This window comes from Daphnia carinata, chromosome 3 (genome assembly GCF_022539665.2).
Source record: "Daphnia carinata strain CSIRO-1 chromosome 3, CSIRO_AGI_Dcar_HiC_V3, whole genome shotgun sequence".
Lineage (NCBI taxonomy): Eukaryota > Metazoa > Arthropoda > Branchiopoda > Diplostraca > Daphniidae > Daphnia > Daphnia carinata.
Genome location: NC_081333.1, coordinates 349,652 through 369,489, shown reverse-complemented (window position 1 = coordinate 369,489; position 19,838 = coordinate 349,652). Strand labels below are relative to the sequence as shown.

Below are 19,838 nucleotides of genomic sequence, written 5' to 3'. Positions count from 1 at the left end.
CTTCAAAAATTTAGAAAGTATGGTTTCAGTAACGACCGTTTTACCACTAACATAGTGTATATCATAGTGTATACCATAACATAGAACCTGATCATTATACATTGGAGCAAGAATGCAAATCTGCACTGAGCTCGCTAAAACGGGGCGTCGTTCTACATTGCTCGTGTTCTTTCAAGTTTACCCCAGCTTACTACGACGTATTTCACTGGATTTGGAATTTTTCTGTTAAGTAGTTCAGCGTGTCCTAAAAAATGAAAACGTTAAATCCATTTATTGCAAGAACAACAAAAAGGCGGAAAGTTCGAGGTAACGACGTCTATTGTGGCCACGTACTTGTGCAGTTTACTTCTGCGTGATGGGTTGATTACATTTCACATGTGCAAGTCCAGCATTGCCCTGCACCTTCAGCCCCATCGACCACCTTCCTAATGCAAAGTAAAGTCTGCTACGGAATGCAGTAAAGGAAAGTTTTCTCTGATGCGTTCGTGACATGACGATGGAACATCAAGCATCCTCATGAAATAATATTCTACAATCACCAAAGAGTACAGTCTACCTGGATGTCAGCACGTTCTACCTTTACGATGTGGTGAAATTTTCACAGAGAACTTTTGTTTACTTTAATTTTTTTTCTGTATCTTAAACATTTTTTTAAAGGAAAGACGATGTTTCAACATTTCACCGTTTGCCAACTATTAAACTAGTTCGACGCTGAATTTGGTCGTCATGTTTATGATAATTGTTAACATGCCACTTGGGCAAGGAAAACAATGCCAAATGAATACCAAACAACATTGAAATAGTTAATGGGGCAGTGAAGGTCGCAACATGCAGTGTACGAAAACTTAGCCATAGCGTGTTGCGGTTACGACACGTGTATTCTAAGTTTTCTCACCACCTTACACTCCAGCGCAAAATTTTCAGGCAGGTAACATATTTTGGACGGTTTTGGTGTGACTTCACACTCGCAAATCATTGCCAGATGACTTTCCGAAATGCAATTTTCTTAATACAATTTGGTTTTTACAAATTGCCTATCGAGATCGAGTCGAATTCAAATCGTAAAGGAAAGTTAATATGTAAAACTGTTTTCTCCACAGCTGGATTTACTTAAAAGTTAACTCAAAGTAGCAATAACTCGCTAAGTTCAAACATTTTCCACAATTTGACCATCATCTTCTTCCACTCTGAGACTTTCAGAATCTATGCTATCTTTCAATTCCTTTTCCAAACGTTTGACCAAAGCGTCTCTTTCATCGGGATCAGTTATTAAGCGAAATTCTATAGGTTGATATTCAGGTTCTTCACTATTAAGTTCGATATCGGTAGGTTTTACCTCAGACTCTAGTGATTTCTCAGCCAATTCTAATCCTTCTGTTTTTTCAGAAAGCTCTTCTACAATTTCTTCTTCAAGCACAATCCTAAATCGACAATAAAGAAACACAAACGTTTAAATACTACAAAATTTATGAAAGGATTGTGTGATTACTTGGGTTCAACTTCGGCGATAAGTGTTTCAATCGTTGCGTCAAACCATTCGGTCAGGCTGAAATAATCAACTGAAGATGGAAACCATAAAATAAGGCAATCTTTTTGGTTGAGACGAACGGCTGATTGTGCTACGATTTTCAGGTTTCGTTTGGTTAGTGCAGCAAACAATTTATCGGTAATCAGATGATAGGATCCTTGTAGAGTTAGGCCATCTAGCTCCCACCAATTGTCCGGCGCAGTGGTCAATACAATTTCTTCATTAAAAAAAAAATTATGCATAAATATTAAAGTTCCTTTAATTTATAGCTGGCTGTACTTACTATTATTTTTCTCAGTGTCAGGCTTGAAAACAGGCAAATCAAAACTATCCCAAGATAACTAAGTAATTTCAGTTAATTAAAGGATTACGTGCATCAGTATAATAGAACGTATGACGTGCCTACCGAAGCTCTTTGACGGGTTCCTTCTAGAACCTCCTTTTCTCTTTGTAGTTCTTCCAATAACGTTTTCCGAATTAGTGGGGCATTAGCACCTCTTATTAACACAACAGGTTCTCCTCCCTAATTAAAAAGACGTTTAATTACCGTCTTGTCAACGTTATATCCACGAGTGTAAGACTGCATATTAATTTAGAAGCTTACGGCCAAAAATAGCCACGTTGGTTCGCTTCGGCCCCGGAATTTGGCAAGTTGGCTGATCTTATCTGATTTTGCCTAAATAAACGGGTAAAATAAAGTTTATTAGCAGTATGCAATAAGTACTAATAATTACAAACTTACCAGGGCACAGTGAAGAAGATCATCCCCTAATAAAAGTTTAATCTCTTTTAAATAATTAGCCATGGCTGTGCACGGGCCGCACCACTCGGAATATACATCCACCACTGCGTGTTGGATGAGTTTCGTTATTAAAATTTAAATATTAACACTTCAATTAGAATTTATAAGATTACCCACGAGGCCTCGAAGTTTGACGAGTTCTTCCCATTTTTCATCGGAGGCCACTTCAATTTGCCAAATTAAATGATCCACTTTCCTCTCCCATTCTGCCATCTTCTTAGGTACAAAAACACTCATGTCGGCCATGCTGATAAATCACAATTAAATGAATCAAAAGAAATATTTATACTGTACATACGTCAAACGGTGCTAAAGAGTGTCACTCACACTCTGACAGCGACTGGACTTCAGTACCTGATTTCGTTCAAGTTTTTATAGTTTTTAGGGTGCACACAACTATCTCTAACAGGAAGGGCAAAAAAGAAAATTACAATAACCGAGTCCGTCCTTCCAACATGCGCTATGTGCAATATATGTAAAGGACCAAGAATCTGTTGTTCCATCCGAAATTGTTTCTTTTTCTGCCTCTCTCAAGTGGGCTTGTGACAAAGGGGGAAAGACATGAGTCAAAGGCCATGTCGCATTCCCACTCACACGCACTCGGCTTGTTTACCATATTTCGGTTGACGGCTGATTGCATTTCTTATAATGTACGACCAGGATTCCCAAAATACATAAAAACATGGACAACAACGAAAGGTTTTACAGAACGGTTTGACGGGCAAAAAAAATCGTCAACTTTCGATTGAGTTTTGTTTTTTTGTTGAAGAGAAAATGGATCACGCTCGCGTGCATACACTAAATCGTACGACACTCGCTTGCTATAAGAATCATTATCAAACTTTTTCTCTACTCTTTGTATGCGACATTTGACAACTGTGTAATCGATGGCGCACGAATCTTTTTGAAAATCACGATCCCCAAAAAATGCGCCAGATTTCCTACATAAATGCACATCTCTAAGTAGGCGTGTGAATTTGTTGTAAATTCTTTAACGTTGGTCCGATTGTCACGTAACAACAAGTATCGATAGGATAACATTGGGAAGATGTTTTCCGTTATCGAAAAATACGTGCACAACAAAAATAATATCTAAACCGATTTTTGCAGAAAATAAACAAAAAGCGACACAAGATATACACGTGTTGAAAAGGATCGAATCGGTAGGTGTGCTGCTATCCATTGTTGTTTAACACCTAAGTGTAACTTTGCCGTACAAACTTTAGTTGGCGTTAATAAAATAACAAGAAAGTGAGCTAAGAAAAATAGTATTCAAATGAAAAATCGAATACAACAAGAAGAATCAAAGTTCAAAGTTCTATTTATCCTTTAAGAGTATTTTTAAAATGTAATTTTATGTAAAAAAAGGGGTAAATTGGCCGAATAAAGATGCCATATTCGATGACTAGAGAGGAAGAGTTATTATTATAAAGTTTCTCTTTTTTTTTTTTTAAGTTTTTTGTGTTTGTTTTTGTTTTCGCCATTGTTCTCAACGTTTGGAATGGTAAAATAGTTGGCAAACGAATTCAAGGCTGCGAGAGATTTCTTTCCTATCTAAAGTTTGTTTTCTCTTTTTCACCAAAAAGCTTCTACTTAGAACGTGAAGTTTTCCTACCGGATGGCGATATGGGTGCGGGAGAATGGGGTGGGTCATAACTGTAGCCATTGTTTGGCTTGTCGACCGAAGGATGCGTATGGGGCAATTGGTAGGTAAACTCCGCCTTGGCAAGCCGCAAACATTCTTCCAGTGTGGAAATGAAGGTGTCGCAAGTGGCTGTCAGCAAATGTGTGGATTCGTCTAATTTCTACCACCCAACAATAAACGGTTGATTTAGGATGACATCTTGATAATTTTGGAAAAGATTTTACCTCAATATCAGGTGGTGCTTGTGTAGCTGCATGTTTTACTGAATGAACTTGCTGCATTAATAAATCACAGTAGAGTCTCAATTCACTTCGCTTTGACTTTAAATTATTTTTTTCTTCACAGACTGGGATGCACACTGCAAAAGGAAAACATTCAGGAAAACATATATGAAAATTACAGATTCTTTTAAAACCTGGTTCAATAGTGGCATCTTTAGTGATTCTCTCACAAGCTTTGGCACTACCTAATGCCACAAGCCATGCTTGTCTTTCTTGTGATGTGGAAGCCCTCAGGTAAAAATGCTGCTCTCCTGGAACAGTAACGTCAAGTCGAAACGGATCTGTTTGACTCACTGTGCAATTAAGAAAAGAATAATCTATTTTATCAATAAATGCTTTAAAATCCCTTGTCACTCACCTGATATTTCACAAGCACTAATTTTAAGTGAACCCTTGCATCCTTGATTCACTTCCTCTTGAGACTTGTAGTAAACCAAGATCCCACCGTCCAGCACAAACCAGCGTGGTTGCCAGCCTATTTGAATCAATAAATTAGTGGAGGTTACACCAAGTCCATGAAACAGCTAGTAAGTGTTAGTATCACAGTCACATGACAAATAGTCACAAAGGCTTCAAAAATTCCCCGAATTATAGTTGACGCCATGGCAACATCACATAACAATGTAAGTACAGGGGGTTGACATCGTAAAGAAAAGGTAATAGTCGGCAAAAGTATTTACCTGTCCAATAATTTGTCCATTTCCAAAGGACTCCCTCCATGGCGAGCTTCACTTTTTTCGTCTTGAATGCTGCTGATGTGGCGTAAAACTAGCCCGTGTGTACACTTTTTGTAAGTGACACGTATTGAAAAATGCCCCAAGCAATGTTGTGTTTTTGCTCCAAAAAAGTTGTTTACGTCGGCAACTGCCTAGAACAGCAGCTAGATATGCTAACCATTGTCGGTTCCTAGTTCTGTCCTTTATCCCTGGTAACTTTTAAGCTTCGTTTCGACAAATATCGGTAATTTATGGCCACGATAACGTCGAACACATAAAATGAGCGTCGAATTAGTCAACACACTACTATGTACACTAACGTTTTCACTGTCCCTTGGAGCAAAGCATTGCTGGAAAATCAAAATCGATTACAATATTAGGATACGAGATGGCGCGTAAGATTGCACGTTTAAAAAAGGGAATTCAATAATATCCAATAACAGGAAATATAAATAACAAAAGTGAAAATAAAGAATAAAAGGATTGCATCAATTTTAAATTATGAAACAACATATCTGTGAAAGTGACGTTGCTGTAATGGATCGATGGACAATTACTTAAGGGAAGCGGCGAACAGGCAGAATAAAAGGGGTTGGTACGAGTGTCGCAGAGACTAGATCGTCGCCATAAGTTCGGGCGTTACCCACAGCAACGAATCAACATCTCTCTTTCCTTACGACAGTTGGAACCGACTTGACCAGCCAAACTCTTTTCGAAGACTCGACAAAAACTGCTAAAATCTATTCACCAAGAAAAAGGTACAAGCAATCCCTTGTTTGCTATTTAATTAATCACAAATTTGAAGTTTCTCATTCAGGCGGATCGTTTCTTCTCACACCCAACTCATTACTCAACCATAAATAAGGTAAAAGTATGGCAAAAGACTGTCACACATGACGGGTCCCACCCATACGAATTCGTGCTATTGTGTGATGCATAACCAAAGCAATGCAAGTGTAATAAGACACATGGCAGAGTTAATTACTTTTAGACGAGCAAGTACGATACAGCCATACATGCACAATAGTTTTAGCATTTCGTGTGCACCAAGTTTTCTCGTGACGAAACGGCGGATAGCGGCTGCGCTGATTTTCGTGTAACCTCACACTTGTTCCCAGCGGCTAAAAGTTATATACCTATACAACACTTTTACACTCTATATAAAACCAAAGGTGAAATGACCTACGAAGGCTCAGTCATTCTAACACTTCCGAGCCAACCAACACTTTTGCGAGCCTCACAGCTGATGTAGCACAAAGTTGTTGTTTGGAAGTCGAATGTTTAAATCTAAGCATTTATAATTGTTCCTTTGTATTTATATTAAATTGTGATTTACTATCAACATGGCGGGTGCCTTATTAGCAAGGAAAATGGCAGCCGGAAAGAAGCGAGTGGATCATGTGGCTTGGCAAATCGAAGTAGCCACCAACGAAGAGTGGGAAGAACTCACCAAGCTTCAAGGACTTGTTGGTAATATACTCTTAAATATAAATTATTTAGCTGACCTCAGCAGAAAGCCATACCCATTTGGAATTAACATATTGTCTACCCCCGGAGTATAGTGGTTGACGTCTACTCGGAATGGTGCGGCCCTTGCACGGCGATGGCTTCCCATTTGAAAGAGATCAAACTTCAATTAGGTGATGATCTCCTCCACTGCGCCCTGGTAACTTCATCACCATTAATAGTTCATTGCGCACAGCTGAAATTTTAATTAACTATTTACAACAAGGCTAAAGCGGATTGCATCGGTCAGCTCTCCAAGTTCAGGAGCAGGAGCGAACCAACTTGGCTTTTCCTGGCCGTAAGTGATCACAGAATGCCATTACATGCAAATTATTCTATGTTGCTAATTTTTTTTTTAAAGGGCGGCGAACCTGTAGCTTTGATTAGAGGTGCTAATGCCCCTCTCATCAGGAAAACTTTACTGGCTGAACTGCAAACGGAAAAGGAAGTGTTGGAAGGAACTCGTCAAAGGGTTGCGGTTAGTAAAGTGCATTGTAAACACTCCGATGCAATCTAACGTGTTGTTATCAATGCAGTTGTCATGGGATAGTTTTGATTTGCCAAACAGCAATCCCGAGACAGAAGAAACTAATCGTAAGCATTTAAAACTACGACAGCTCTTTAGATTTTGTTTAATTTTCTATTATCTAACAAGAAGAAGACGTTGAGTTGACTACTGCGCCAGATAATTGGCTAGAACTGGACGGATTGACTTTGAAAGGATCCTATCGATTGATCCTCGATAAATTGATCGAGGCATTGACCGAAAAAAAATTGGCGATCGTCGCCAGATCGGCTGTAAGTCTCAACAAAAAAGATTGTCTCATTCTGTGGTTCCCTTCGACAGTGGAAGACGAAAGCCTGGCAGAGTGGTTTGACCACACCATTAAATCACTGATTGCTGAAGTTGAACCAAAGTATAAAGCAATTTCACTTTCTTTCACGAAAGAATAGATAGAAACTGACTATTGCATTTCTTAATTAAGAACTGTTCATGAAGAAGGCACGGAAGACGAGCTGGCAGAAAACGTGGAAGGACTAGAATTAGAAGAGAAAACGGAACATACGGATGACACCCCTTGCAGTGCCGAAGCTAACGCGGAAGAATCGGAATATCAGCCTATAGAGTTCCATCTGATAGCCGATCCTGATGAAAAGGAAGCGCTGATCAAGCAATTGGAAAAGGAATCAGGGGAAGAGGAAGAAACTGCTGAGAATGAAACTCCCGCCGTGGAAGAGGTCGCCGAAGAAGAAGTGGAAAAACAGCCGGAAGAAGAAGAACCCACTGAAAATCTGGAGCAAATTGTCGAAGATGAATTGGCTAAAGACGTTAGCGAATCAGTCGAGTAGACCTAAAACTATTTCAACTTAACAAAAAATAATAATTCCAGTCGTAGGAAAAATTCTACGTAGCCCTTTATATAAATGGGAACTGCTTGCGATTAGGGATAAATCCATGTGATGTATCCCAACAGCTGTCTAGACGAAATGCTCCGAAGTTTTGAACAACAAGGCACCGTTTAATCACGTTCGTTTGCATCAATCATCAGAAGGAGGTGAGCAGACGGCGGCAGTACGGAACAAGTTGTAGAGAATTGCATTCGGAAAACACATCTGACGATGGCGTGCAAGGTGTGAAGGAGGAAGCATGACAACAGTCTTGAACAAAAGTTTTGTGTGGATTCGTTTAAACTGTACCCGCTTGGAAATCAAGAAGAAAGGAAACGTAAAAATAAACACGCGCCCGCATAGTGTGGTAGCAACACGCAATGAGTTTAACTTTCCATTGACTGACACGCAATTGTCCTCAACCACTAATGCCCCAAACATTGTGCTCTGTTTTATTTCATTGTGTTTTCTTTTCCTGCTTACACGGTCTTCTCAGTTTCAAAGCCAAAGAGATAATGGCCAAATTAAGGATCAAACTGACGGAATAGTTGGCTAACAGTGGGGCATCAAAACCCCGATCCAAAGTCGTAAAGATCCGCGCTAAGAAAAATCAGAGAGTTTGAAAACAAAAACATCTGAAACTAAACAAATCACAGCACTTACTAATGCAAGTATACACTGCGATAGACCAAGTCAACACACTGACAGATTTTGAGTTTTGGGTGACGTGCATCGTTCGAAGTTGAGCCAGTTTGCTGGCAGCCGATATTGGAGTGCAAAGGCTCTAAAATTCGATCGTCATAATGTCTAATCTGTAGAAATAGCGTTTTAATAGTCCAAAGCAGTTACCATTAATGTAATTAACAGCCCTTTTGGAAACATGCCTGTCGTCAAAGCGTAGACGACGGCCGCATAGGCACCAAGTAGGGCAAACCAAGTCGGACTTAGTTGTTTGCTGTAATGAAGTACAAGAGCCAAAAGAAGAAGGTCTTGCCCAACGAGAAAGGGATACTCCAAGTATGACGAAAGTGCGTAACCGCTGGAAACACTGTAGCACAGCCCAATAGTAAACCTACGTTTGATACAATGGCCTACTTAATTCCCTTACTAGATTAGACGTGACTATGAATACTAATAGTTCAGACAAGGAAATCATCAATCATGCCCAGTACGAAATACATAATTGAAAAACATGACTTACGATGTCAATTCAAGTAGTGTGCCCGGTAGACTGAGCCCCGTAGTGTTTTTGCTGCTCACGAGACTTATTATTTGCGGGATTTTTAACACAATACACAGCACAATTGTTGAAATGTTAGCAAATGTAACTGATAGAGAATATAGTTCGACCATTTTCTTTAGGAAGAAGACTATAGAGGGTGATACCACGATCAACTGTTGAGACCAAAGTCCTTCGAAAGACTGACTTGTTACACGTTTCGTTTTTGACTTTCTCAAATTTACATCTGGCAAAACAATCGACAATCGACTTTCATTTTTTAATCCCACTATTTATCTTCTGTATTTTTGTGTTGGTGGCAACGTTGTTAACGTTCGTCTGCTTCACTGTCAAACCACATTTCGCTGTAACATGGCTACATCTCTGAAAACTTTGAGCAATCTGGCTCAAAACAAAAATGTGCTGAACTTTAGTGCTAGATATGTGCAGATTTTTGGCTATGGGTTTCAAAGGAATAGCCATATCCTCCGAAAAGAAAATCCCGAAGATAAAATTGTTATGGCCGACAATGGAGCCACAATTGTCTGCTGGCATCCCGAACCTAAGTAGGCATTTTCTTTAGTATATACGCTATCTTGTAATAATTAAAAGCTTATTGTTTTCATTTTAAGTAGTTTTCCTTTTGATATGTTTAAACTTACGAGAGTTACCAAGAATGCCACATTAATGACAAATTTTCCAATAACAGATTTCCCTATGAATGCAGCCTTCCCCTACCAATCAAATCAAATGAATTAACCCAGATCCTGAAGACACAAGCTAAAGATATAGAAGAAATATTTCATTTTGAGAAACCACAGCAGCAAAGGGAATACCTAATGAAAACAACAGCTACAACTAAACATCGTTGGTTCCCAAGACTTGCAAAGAAATATGCCAAGAAAACCAAGCCGGATCGCGAGTTTTTGTAATGCACCGTGAAATGCGTGTAGTTCAGTAAAAAAGAAAAAAAACTAAAATAATAATTAAAAAAAAAGGACAAACAACGACAAATTCCAAACTTCTTTTGTTTCGCCATTGATTTTAATCGACCCGACCACGCTTCGGCAGTTGTAGCTACATAAAAGTAATCGATATTCAAATAAAATATTGAAATAGTATAGTAGCTTACGAGATGCTTACCAAGTCTGACAGACCGTCGTTCGATTGATTTTCCTGTTGCCGTTGTTCCTGATTCATTTCTCTACGGCTAGATTTCATATTTCTATGCTGCGGAAATGATGGCATAAGCTTGGGATCGCATGCTGTGGAAATCCAGTTTAAAATATTGGATTAATGAAAAAGTATTAGAAATATGGATAGATGTGAAACTTACGGAGGGGTTGTTCTCTAAAGTAAGAGCTTTGTAGACATTCTTCAGCAGTTGCTCGCTTAGCTGGGTCGTACATGAATAGGAAATTGAGCAACCGGAGACCAGCGGCACTTAAGTAAGGGAATTTATGCTTGAGATTGTTGTATGGTTGTGATTTGAGTGTAAAATTTTGCAGAGCAGGCAGTTGGTCCATCTGAGGCCAAATGGCGGAATGAGGAGTACCCAAGAGATCAATTATCATATCCAATTGCTGGACTTCAGTACGGCCGGGTAAAAGAGGCTTGTGCAGCAATAGTTCTCCTTTATGATTGAATTAAGAATCATATTAGTCAAGGAGGAAATGAGTAGGCATTTAATTACGAATTATACGAACCGAGAATGCAGCCAGCTGCCCAAATATCAATTGCTGTTGTGTGGGTAGGGGAGTTGAGGAGCAATTCGGGGGCTCGATACCACAACGTTACAACACGAGGAGTCATCGGTTTAATAGGTTCACCAAATCGACGTGCCAGTCCAAAATCGGCTAACCAATAGATTGTTATGAGATAAATAAATCATTTTGCATTAAAATCAAGGTTTCCCGTACCAATTTTGACGCATCCCCTGTCGGTCATTAAAAGATTAGACACTTTCAAATCGCGATGAATGTAATAGTGTTTATGAAGATAGGCAAGTCCTTGGAATACCTAAATGGAAAGGAATGTTCCAAAATCAATTATGTAATGACTAAAGTGAACAGATATACTTGGAGAGCAATGCATTTGACTTGAGCTTCTGTAAATGGGTTTGGCATATTGTCAAGTATTGAAGCCAAATCTTGCTCGCAGTACTCCATTACTAGAAAAACACTGAATAACATAATGACATGGTCAGTTAAATTTCAAAGGCAACAACACAGTTAAGGTTTTCTCTTTTCATGAACATACCTTTCGAGACTCCTACCGACCACGACCTCTTTGATGGCCACAATGTTATCGTGTTGGCAATTCAACAATAACGTAATCTCACGGATGGCGCTCAGTGGCAGTCCATCTTTTTCACGTTCCATGCGCATCTTTTTCAGCGCGACAACTTCTGAATTTCGGGTGTCGCGTGCTCTATCTAAAAATAATGCAGATTGTGAAAATTTGCAATTCAGTAGATGACTTTAGGTTGAATCCTTACAGACAATGCCATAGGTTCCTTCACCAATGCGGTTTAGCTTCTCAAACTCCGAGACAGATCTGCATTTGCCCAGCTGAATTGAAAACAAACAAATTGTTTAAAACTGAAATTTTTAGAGAATGTTATAATTTCTCACACTTAATTGTCTAGTAACAAAGGGGAAATGCCACGTACAAGCTAAAGGTGAAACAGTATTACACATCTTAAATTACAAGGAAATAACACCTTCGAACTGCCAAGACGTGAGTCATTTCCTGCTGGAATGCTATATACTAATCTTAGGAAAGGATGCAACTATCTCATGTTTTATTATTTTCATGCTGTCCATATAACCGCAAGTTTACGACTACATTGTCACACATTGGGAAAAAGTTGTAATACATTATCTTTTTCCGGAATCGGCATGGGCTGGCCGGTGAGGAAAGAAGTTAAAACCCCTTTCTTGTTTACTGGAATGCTTGGATCCTGCATATCTCTTGCTAAACCGGAACGCTTTTTTACGTAACAAATAGGAATAGTATTACACAAAAAGCTATTTTGAAAGGTATAGGTTCCTCGTCAAAAATTACTTTAAAATTCTACCGGAGAAACACACGCGATTGAGCCGACAACAATAGTCAATGCCATTAGAAATTGTGGTGGCGGTAAATTCGCCGGTTGGCCAAAACAGATTTATATTCAATATTGAGTCGATATTCTAAGATTTAAAGGGGGAAGTCACAAAAAAAAAATATTTTCTCGTGTATCAATTGTAATTAAATAAATGAATAGACAAAATGGAAAGAAGACAATTTAGGTAAATGTGCTGGTAAAACTGGCAACCTAAACAGTTCTTTAATGTCTTGTTGTATGTATTTCGGTGGCTGTATCGTTCTTGGGCGAGAAGTAAGAACGCCCCAATAAAACAATCCTTTTATTTTAAATTCATCTCCTGCTATTGAAAAATTAAAACTCGAACGAATAAGTCATTCCTTCCGTAGTTGAGTTCAGTCACTGAGTGGTACGTTAAAATTCATTTGTACATTTTGTTGGTATTTTCTGGTCGTCGGCTTTGTCTTCTTCAGGCTTTGTGTGTTTGCTTGGGTAAGAATGGGTTGAGAAAATATACTAAAAATTTAATAGGTTTTTTTTTATTGCAATCTCACTGTTATACCATTTAATATTAGAATATTGTTTAAAGAATGGAAGTGTAAATTCTTTCTCACAAAAACATTTTTGTGTAATATAGTGTTCAAGTTCCAGACTGATACTTGTCCTTAAAAAACTTAGCAATCAAAATTTTTTGTACTCTCAGTTATTTTATTATTAATTGTTTCTACTTAACAAAGGTTGATCTGGAGATCTCATTATATCATCAGCTGCTCCATGTCCACATCTGGGGCAGGTCCATCCAGCAGCAGTAGCAGAGTCCAACACCAGCAGGGCTCTAACAGCAGCAGTGGCCAGACTGAGGCTAACGGGACTACAACCCCCTCACCCCCTCCTCAGTCTTCTGCCAACCCTGCAACCACGGCTACTCCACCTGTCAAAGAAGCCAAAGAAGCTAAACCAAACCCGAAAATGTCGAAAGCACTCAGCACATCAGCCAAAAGGTATCACTACTGCAAAACATGATGGTGTGTCTTTCCAGTTAAAAAAATTAATATGTAACTAATTAAAATTTCATGTGTCAGGATACAAAAAGAATTGGCAGAAATCACACTGGATCCTCCACCAAACTGCAGGTATATCATGATTATGAAAGATTCGACAGAGAAAGGATTGTTACCATTTTCTTTTTGTATTGTTTCAGTGCTGGACCCAAAGGTGATAATTTGTACGAATGGGTCTCTACCATCCTCGGTCCTCCCGGATCGGTCTACGAAGGTGGGGTGTTCTTTTTGGACATTCACTTCTCTCCAGAGTATCCTTTTAAGCCACCCAAGGTAAATCGAGTTCACTCACCCCCTTCTTCACCATTCCACTGCGTATTCCTTTAATACAACGTTCTTTTTTACAGGTGACTTTTCGGACGCGAATCTACCATTGCAACATCAACAGCCAAGGTGTTATATGCCTGGATATTCTCAAAGACAACTGGTCTCCGGCGCTGACCATCTCCAAAGTGCTGCTGTCAATTTGCTCGCTATTGACGGACTGCAACCCCGCCGATCCGCTCGTCGGCAGCATCGCCACACAGTACTTGCAAAATCGAGAAGAGCACGATCGTGTCGCCCGGCTCTGGACCAAACGTTACGCCACGTGATTTCCTCCCCTAGTTTTTTTTTGTAAGCTTCTTTATTATTTTTTATTATTCTTTCATTTCTACTCCCCTTAAAAAAAATCTGTCAAAATCCGCAACTACTCATGGAACTACAGTTTTCTTTCTTTTTAAAAAAATTAAAACAACACATCCTCATTGATTTGTTTGGTTGTTTTCTTTTTCGTAATTCCTATAACCCTCCACTTTATTATTTGGCACACCTAGAGGATTTTTTGTAAAGCTCTAGTCTGGTCCACATCCAATTTTTTTTTTCTAAGATTAAAAAAAGAAAAAAAATTCCCTCCTATCAAAAAGACGCACAGCTCGCTGTATGGAAGCCGGACTTCGTCGATTCGCAAATTACGCAAAAACCTCAACGTCCCGTCGCAACGCCCACCCCCTCCTAGCCCCAAACCCTCACCATTCTCGTGTCATAATTCGAAATTCTTATTACTGATTTTTCCCCTCTTGGAAGTGCAGAGGTAGAAGAAAATACACAACTTTGTTTAAAAAATTCGTTAGTTGAATATCAATAGAAATGTAAAACCTTCATTTATTAATATCTACATCCATCATTCGTTTCGGATTTAAAGACTCGCAGACGAATTTCTTGGGAAAGATTTAAGATGACAATACCGGGATAAACTTTTTCAAACGAAAGAAACAGAAAAAAATATTGCATCCCTAATTGTTTCAAATCGAAATGTATAAAATGACCAAAGTAAAAAGAAAAAAAAATAAAATTTCATATAATATTTTTTTTTTTTAACTTTTCACTTTCCAAACTAGACTTGATTTTCAAGACATAACAAGAATAATAGAAGATATCGAAGACAGGCGGATTTCTTTCAACTTCATTTTTAAAAAGTGCCCGTGTTTTTTTACGTTAATGACGAGCTTCAAGTGCGGTTTCAATGATTAAACTCGACTTTTCTTTTTGCTTGGACGCTCTTAATTATAAATTTAAACGGAATGGTAACTTCCTCGAATAGCCTTGGCCAGCAGACAGGCGAAGACAATGCCAATCAACTGAATGAATGCAATGCCAACTCCAATGCCAGCAAATACACCAGCCTTGTGTTTTACTTGCTTTGCAAGTTCGGGTACGCATCCAACAGTCCAAAGTCTCTGATCTGCGTCGGGACTCAAGATCATATTGAGACCGCAGCCTGCTGTATACTCAATGCAGCAGCTATCTGGAACATTGACTCCATGGCTGAAGGTTGTGTTGGCCCAGTCTGTGTAATTTTGGACACCACAGCAATGGACCTGCATGACACAATTTAAATTAAGGAAATCCTTCTAATATGAAATTATGTAATCCAACATACTTCATTTTGCATGATGTTCCAGGTCTCTGTCACTCCTTCATGTCCGGTAACATTATACTGCTGTTGAGCCTTGTACATGTTCTCAGTGAGGATGACATCGACATCATTACGCAGAACATAAGCAGCAATGCCTCCAGCCAATTCACAGATGAAAATGAGTCCAAGGAAGACTGAGAACTATAAAATTCAAAACTTCATCAGTACTTTGCCAAATAAACGTGTTAAATCGGGACTTACTGTAATCATCATGCAGTTGCTTTCTCTGACAGCACCACAGCAGCCAAAGAAGGCCACCAGGAAGATGACGACACCAACAATGATGAAGAGCATGGGGGCTGAATGGAATTCATTTCCCAAGAAATCCAGATACGTCGAGTAGAGTCCCTGAATCACTGCCGCTGTTATGATGAGCGTGATGCCCGAAACCTGTGATGAGAAAAAGTAACAAAAAATGGCAATAAAAAGGTTATTAACATCGTATATATTATAAGGGGTTGGCTGCCCCAAACGACTGCCACGAAACACACACGAGGATCGTGCTTTCCCAGACACAATTTACGACCGAGCACCCCTCTGACACAAAATACAATAGCAAGAGAGCAGTCATCCACGCCACAAGATTGAACACGACTCTACTACTGCAAAGGGTAGTTAAAACCTACAAAAAAAAAAAAAAAGGAAAGAGAAACTACCTAAGAGACGTAGTTGGAACAAGTTTTCAAATACAGCTCGATGTGTTGACACGGTTGCCCATGGCAGCAAATGGAATATTGTCGGCCATTCGTTTTCAGAAGGAACTTATCAACCGTTACTTTTTTTTTCTTTTATTTCCCGGAAAAGGTAAGCCCACGTTTAATAGATTTCAGACCATGTTGCAAACAAAAGCGCCTCCTTTTTCCCCCCTGCTTTGAACTACATCAAGATAAAAACTAGACGACGCGAAACATAAAAAATGGGATTGCAACAACGGGAACGCCACGTAAACACATGAAATTAAAAACGACGCACACATACAAGGGGCGTTTTTGAAATCCAGATAAAAAGAAAAACTTGACATAATTTTGACTCACGGCAAACAGCAGGTTGAAGATGAAGAGCAAATATTTGATGAATTTCATTCCCGTCTCCATTTTCAAATAACTTGATTACAAAACAAAAAGTAATAACTTTTTTAAAAACCTAAACGACCAAGGACGTTTTAAACGTTGAAATCTCTCGACCAACAATGTGTCGTACGTGTCTTCGTGTCTCACAATGGCCCTTCGGTTATCAAGACGTCTGAGCAACGACTGAACGGTAAATTCTTTTTAAGGCGTTAGGCGAGTCATAAGACATTAGCGCCTCTAGCGGCTAGTTTGGGTGTACACGTCGAGAAAGAAAAATGAAATAAAAAATAACAAACTTAGAGATCCGTCTGAGTACCAACAACGATGTGAAAAGTACGTGAAAGACGGAAATCCATATTGATTAGAAACATGGAAATGTTTTATTGTCGTGTTCTATATCCGTTGTTCGCGTAATAGGAGGGTCTGGGTATTTTTCGTAAGTTTTTCGATCGATGTGTCTTTGCAAAGCAACTCAGTCAGACCTGAATGGGTGGGGAAAAGAAAAAATTTATGCAAAACGATAGGGGCCGCCACATAATGGTGACTCATGTTTTTTTCCCAAAGTCTTTTATGGGTCTCGTTTCATCAGCAGGTTCCTTGTACTGCCACCTGGCCGTGGTCCATCATCCGTGACGTTAACGTTGAATAGTCTGCATATGTGTACATATGGCATTACACACCACAAGGCGTCCTTGAAGTTCTCAATAACAAACAAGAAATAGGCAAACAGTTTTATTGACAAATATTTTCCACTTTGTGTTCATTTGTCTAGTTTCGGGAGCCATCTTTCATGTTAATAATATTAAAATAATGTCAAAGCAAACATTACCGTATGAGAAATATTGAATCAATAAAATCAATATGTTGTCTCATGACAAAGTGGTCAAAATGAATTGTGGCTCGCGTCATCATTGCGTCTTTCAGTGAAACAGAGGGGGGAGGCCACGAAAATCAGTGAAGAAATCCCGGATGTTGATCCTTCCCCCACAAACGCACACACGCTGATTCACCAAAAATTCTTTATTCTAGAGCTGAAGCGTGTGTAAGTGAATCATCTTGGCGTTATAGCCTCATCACAGACAACAGAAAAATAATAAAATCCCATCAGATAATAGCACTTCAACCTCCCCTATTATCGATCCGATTTCCTTTTATCCCCCCACCCTAATAAACCCTTAACAGATACGTAAAACACACTTTACGCTATCGAATCTCATTTGAGAAAACTAATGGTAATAGGCTAATAAAAAGAACATCTGGAATGTTTTACCGCCATCTTTTTTTTTCCAAGTGAAAATTTCTCTTTTACTGCTAGTCACCATTCGTTTGAGTATAGCGAAATCACCTTACATTCCTCCTTTTTCCCCTAACAGTCATGTTAACGATTTTCGACTTTCCGAAGGACGGGAAAAAAATAAAATAAGGGCTTCTTTTTAATAGAACAAAGAAAAAACACACACAGGTCTGGTCCAACGGTGGATGTGTTTAGAATCCGTATACACACTTAATAGGGGAGAGTTGAGAGCGTGCAAAAGAGTGACAGCTCAAGTAGCATGCACCTACGGCAAGGTCCGACATGGTGAACACGCTTCTTGATTGCCTAATGGCCACCCCACATTTATTTTCAACTTTAATTCTCTTTTTGCTATTTTACACGACATCGTTAACTCTACAGGAATACAAACATGAAAGAAAATGAACGTCTTTCATCATTCAGACGATGTTTTTAAAGTTGAATCATTAATTCATTTCGTCTGCTGCAAAATACAAAGGATTCCAAATAATTTCCTCGTCGTTTCTCGAATTGTTATTACAACGGGTCCTTCTCGGATGATTAATTTTGTGCTCTTGTGTAGTATGGTACAATAGTTCTTGTTTCTTGATTCACTTAGCCTTTGCCTCGCGTTTTTTTCCCCATTGTTTGATCTGACGTCAAGTTAGGATTTTTTCCCTCCTTTTCTTGTGTTGACGTTTCGAATCAATGAGATCCTGTTTCATCCAATAAACCGACTGTCCTCCGTTGACGTTCAAGTTATTGGGCTTTTTTTTTTTTGCTCTTCTTTATCTCCAAAGCTTATCTTGAAGACTCCTCTACGAAATGTCAAAAATCAAGATATTGGTAAAATGATTGAGCAAAACCCTTAGAAGAATTTACAAGTACTTACACATGACATGTACTTGTAATCCTTTCTTTTTTCTCCCGGATCTTGTGTGTCGTCGAGTTACCCTTTCACTTCACCTGTTTCAAGGAAGACACGAAAATATTGATCGAAACTCGGCAAGCAGCAGTTTTACTCACGTTATAGTAATAAAGCCGGGGCTTTGTCTCTCTTTAGTTGGTCACGCGGATAATCTTTGCCATCTCCCTCCGGACAAACTTTTCCCCTTCTTATCGACGTTCAGTCCTTTTTCTTTTTAGTATATCCAATAGCACGAACATGCGTTACAGCGGGGAAAACCCCGCCCGTATAATGAAGAAAGCAAGCCGCTCAACAGCTCAGCTCTTTGCATATCTCCACACAAGATTGCGTGTCTATGAGTTATTTTGTACTAGTCAGTAAACGTTAGTGCAATTGATACTTCTCGTAGAACTCGATCATCTCTCGAGGCGAAAATGTTATCATGGATGGCGAATCTTACAATCAGCTTTGAGGCTTGTGTTCCATTGTCAGCGTGTAGGGTTCGTGTACACCACTTGAAAAAGAAAGAAAAGAAAATGCAAGTTCTTTCTTTCTGTATCCCTTCAACTTACCCGTGTTGTGTATCCAATCAGTTTGGGGACACAACAACTTGATTGCAAGACTGCTATTGCCCTGGACGGCAATTTTATACGACACATACAGATAAATAGATTTAGTCCTGGATAGACTCCTTAACTCCTCCGTTATCGATTGAAGAAACGGAAAGAATGATTCAGATAATATCCTTGTGTAGATAGTGGGTTAATTCCGCTCGATTCCGCTGACGGAATCCTAAAAAATAAAAATAGATAACTTGGTTAGACGCTAATGGATGTATAGCATTTTTAGTAGATTACTGTGGATTCTTCCGGTCGGCCGGCTGTCAACGTCCGTATTTTTAGAATTCCGTTTCACGTCGCATCAGATGCGATTGCACGCACAAACTTGCACACGTCACAAGACGTGCACGATGAGGAGGGCACGGTTTTCCCATCGTCTTTTCGTGTTGCCCAACAGATCCGGAAGGAAAATTTGGGAAACGTTGATAACGTCCTTGCACGCCAAAAGATGTCTCAACTTGATTCGTTTCGTTGCTACTATTTTCGACGCACGAACCAAGTTGTGATCAAACTGTAGAATCAATCATACGGGATCCTTCAGGCAAGATATGAACAATTCGCGATAGACGTGCGGGCAGAGGTCGATAATACGCGATCCCTCATTGTCAAACCTGTGAGTTGTGTCAATAAGGAAATGAAATTGCATTTATGAACTTCACAAATTATACCGACTACATTTCTGTTACAGCTCCATCGTAGATATCGGTAAATGTTTCTCCTATTTGTTTTGATTTCCGAATTAAAACAGCTGTTTTATCGATTTTTAAGGTCAGAGG

The 19,838-nt window shown here is 39.2% G+C and overlaps 8 protein-coding genes and 1 long non-coding RNA gene across 18 annotated transcripts; 3 read left to right on the top strand and 6 right to left on the bottom strand.

Moving 5' to 3' along the window:
• Positions 1-21: 21 nt before the first annotated feature.
• Positions 22-3,497, bottom strand: LOC130693907 (thioredoxin domain-containing protein 3-like). 2 transcript variants are annotated; one of them, XM_057517114.2, is made up of 8 exons: positions 2,629-2,674; positions 2,444-2,543; positions 2,271-2,374; positions 2,133-2,204; positions 1,935-2,051; positions 1,812-1,869; positions 1,490-1,745; positions 22-1,421 (listed from the first exon to the last, which is right to left on the bottom strand). In XM_057517114.2, exons 2-8 carry the CDS (start codon positions 2,541-2,543, stop codon positions 1,148-1,150), a joined length of 981 nt encoding a protein of 326 aa, XP_057373097.1. In that variant the 5' UTR covers positions 2,629-2,674; the 3' UTR covers positions 22-1,147. The 2 variants fall into 2 exon arrangements, with proteins under 2 accessions (XP_057373097.1, XP_057373096.1); XM_057517113.2 differs by having other exon boundaries at positions 2,444-3,497.
• A 136-nt stretch (positions 3,498-3,633) lies between these two features.
• LOC130693908 (pleckstrin homology domain-containing family A member 3-like) lies at positions 3,634-5,014 on the bottom strand. The gene is made up of 5 exons (XM_057517115.2): positions 4,937-5,014; positions 4,615-4,731; positions 4,391-4,549; positions 4,200-4,333; positions 3,634-4,135 (listed from the first exon to the last, which is right to left on the bottom strand). The coding sequence occupies exons 1-5, from the start codon at positions 4,974-4,976 to the stop codon at positions 3,920-3,922; spliced, it is 666 nt and encodes a 221-aa protein (XP_057373098.1). The 5' UTR covers positions 4,977-5,014; the 3' UTR covers positions 3,634-3,919.
• Positions 5,015-5,554: 540 nt separating this feature from the next.
• Positions 5,555-7,863, top strand: LOC130693776 (thioredoxin domain-containing protein 3-like). 6 transcript variants are annotated; one of them, XM_057516981.2, is made up of 9 exons: positions 5,555-5,730; positions 5,790-5,837; positions 6,335-6,442; positions 6,535-6,638; positions 6,705-6,776; positions 6,840-6,956; positions 7,015-7,072; positions 7,134-7,395; positions 7,465-7,863. In XM_057516981.2, the coding sequence occupies exons 3-9, from the start codon at positions 6,343-6,345 to the stop codon at positions 7,826-7,828; spliced, it is 1,077 nt and encodes a 358-aa protein (XP_057372964.1). In that variant the 5' UTR covers positions 5,555-5,730; positions 5,790-5,837; positions 6,335-6,342; the 3' UTR covers positions 7,829-7,863. The 6 variants fall into 6 exon arrangements, with proteins under 6 accessions (XP_057372964.1, XP_057372963.1, XP_059350602.1 ...); XM_057516980.2 differs by having other exon boundaries at positions 5,778-5,837; XM_059494619.1 differs by having other exon boundaries at positions 5,790-6,442.
• A 123-nt stretch (positions 7,864-7,986) lies between these two features.
• On the bottom strand, positions 7,987-9,306 carry LOC130693780 (solute carrier family 66 member 3-like). The gene is made up of 4 exons (XM_057516986.2): positions 9,069-9,306; positions 8,717-8,939; positions 8,531-8,651; positions 7,987-8,467 (listed from the first exon to the last, which is right to left on the bottom strand). Exons 1-4 carry the CDS (start codon positions 9,218-9,220, stop codon positions 8,325-8,327), a joined length of 639 nt encoding a protein of 212 aa, XP_057372969.1. The 5' UTR covers positions 9,221-9,306; the 3' UTR covers positions 7,987-8,324.
• Positions 9,307-9,421: 115 nt separating this feature from the next.
• LOC130693781 (large ribosomal subunit protein mL42-like) lies at positions 9,422-10,110 on the top strand. The gene is made up of 2 exons (XM_057516988.2): positions 9,422-9,652; positions 9,796-10,110. Exons 1-2 carry the CDS (start codon positions 9,459-9,461, stop codon positions 10,016-10,018), a joined length of 417 nt encoding a protein of 138 aa, XP_057372971.1. The 5' UTR covers positions 9,422-9,458; the 3' UTR covers positions 10,019-10,110.
• LOC130693775 (cyclin-dependent kinase 10-like) lies at positions 10,001-12,225 on the bottom strand. 2 transcript variants are annotated; one of them, XM_059494616.1, is made up of 10 exons: positions 12,166-12,225; positions 11,965-12,075; positions 11,584-11,656; positions 11,346-11,520; positions 11,165-11,267; positions 11,006-11,105; positions 10,793-10,942; positions 10,423-10,719; positions 10,230-10,351; positions 10,001-10,163 (listed from the first exon to the last, which is right to left on the bottom strand). In XM_059494616.1, the coding sequence occupies exons 1-10, from the start codon at positions 12,208-12,210 to the stop codon at positions 10,131-10,133; spliced, it is 1,209 nt and encodes a 402-aa protein (XP_059350599.1). In that variant the 5' UTR covers positions 12,211-12,225; the 3' UTR covers positions 10,001-10,130. The 2 variants fall into 2 exon arrangements, with proteins under 2 accessions (XP_059350599.1, XP_059350600.1); XM_059494617.1 differs by having other exon boundaries at positions 12,153-12,216.
• Positions 12,226-12,424: 199 nt separating this feature from the next.
• On the top strand, positions 12,425-14,096 carry LOC130693779 (ubiquitin-conjugating enzyme E2 E1-like). Of its 3 annotated transcripts, none has more exons than XM_057516983.2 (5): positions 12,425-12,583; positions 12,912-13,175; positions 13,257-13,307; positions 13,376-13,508; positions 13,583-14,096. In XM_057516983.2, the coding sequence occupies exons 2-5, from the start codon at positions 12,949-12,951 to the stop codon at positions 13,826-13,828; spliced, it is 657 nt and encodes a 218-aa protein (XP_057372966.1). In that variant the 5' UTR covers positions 12,425-12,583; positions 12,912-12,948; the 3' UTR covers positions 13,829-14,096. The 3 variants fall into 3 exon arrangements, with proteins under 3 accessions (XP_057372966.1, XP_057372967.1, XP_059350606.1); XM_057516984.2 differs by having other exon boundaries at positions 12,440-12,666; XM_059494623.1 differs by having other exon boundaries at positions 12,449-12,468.
• A 264-nt stretch (positions 14,097-14,360) lies between these two features.
• Positions 14,361-16,409, bottom strand: LOC130693777 (CD63 antigen-like). The gene is made up of 4 exons (XM_057516982.2): positions 16,227-16,409; positions 15,394-15,582; positions 15,157-15,333; positions 14,361-15,094 (listed from the first exon to the last, which is right to left on the bottom strand). Exons 1-4 carry the CDS (start codon positions 16,284-16,286, stop codon positions 14,789-14,791), a joined length of 732 nt encoding a protein of 243 aa, XP_057372965.1. The 5' UTR covers positions 16,287-16,409; the 3' UTR covers positions 14,361-14,788.
• A 1,308-nt stretch (positions 16,410-17,717) lies between these two features.
• On the bottom strand, positions 17,718-19,654 carry LOC130693866 (uncharacterized). Its single transcript, XR_009001776.2, has 6 exons — positions 19,300-19,654; positions 19,015-19,234; positions 18,843-18,956; positions 18,562-18,765; positions 18,428-18,501; positions 17,718-18,353 (listed from the first exon to the last, which is right to left on the bottom strand). It is a non-coding gene; the product is annotated as an uncharacterized LOC130693866 (long non-coding RNA).
• Positions 19,655-19,838: the final 184 nt, after the last annotated feature.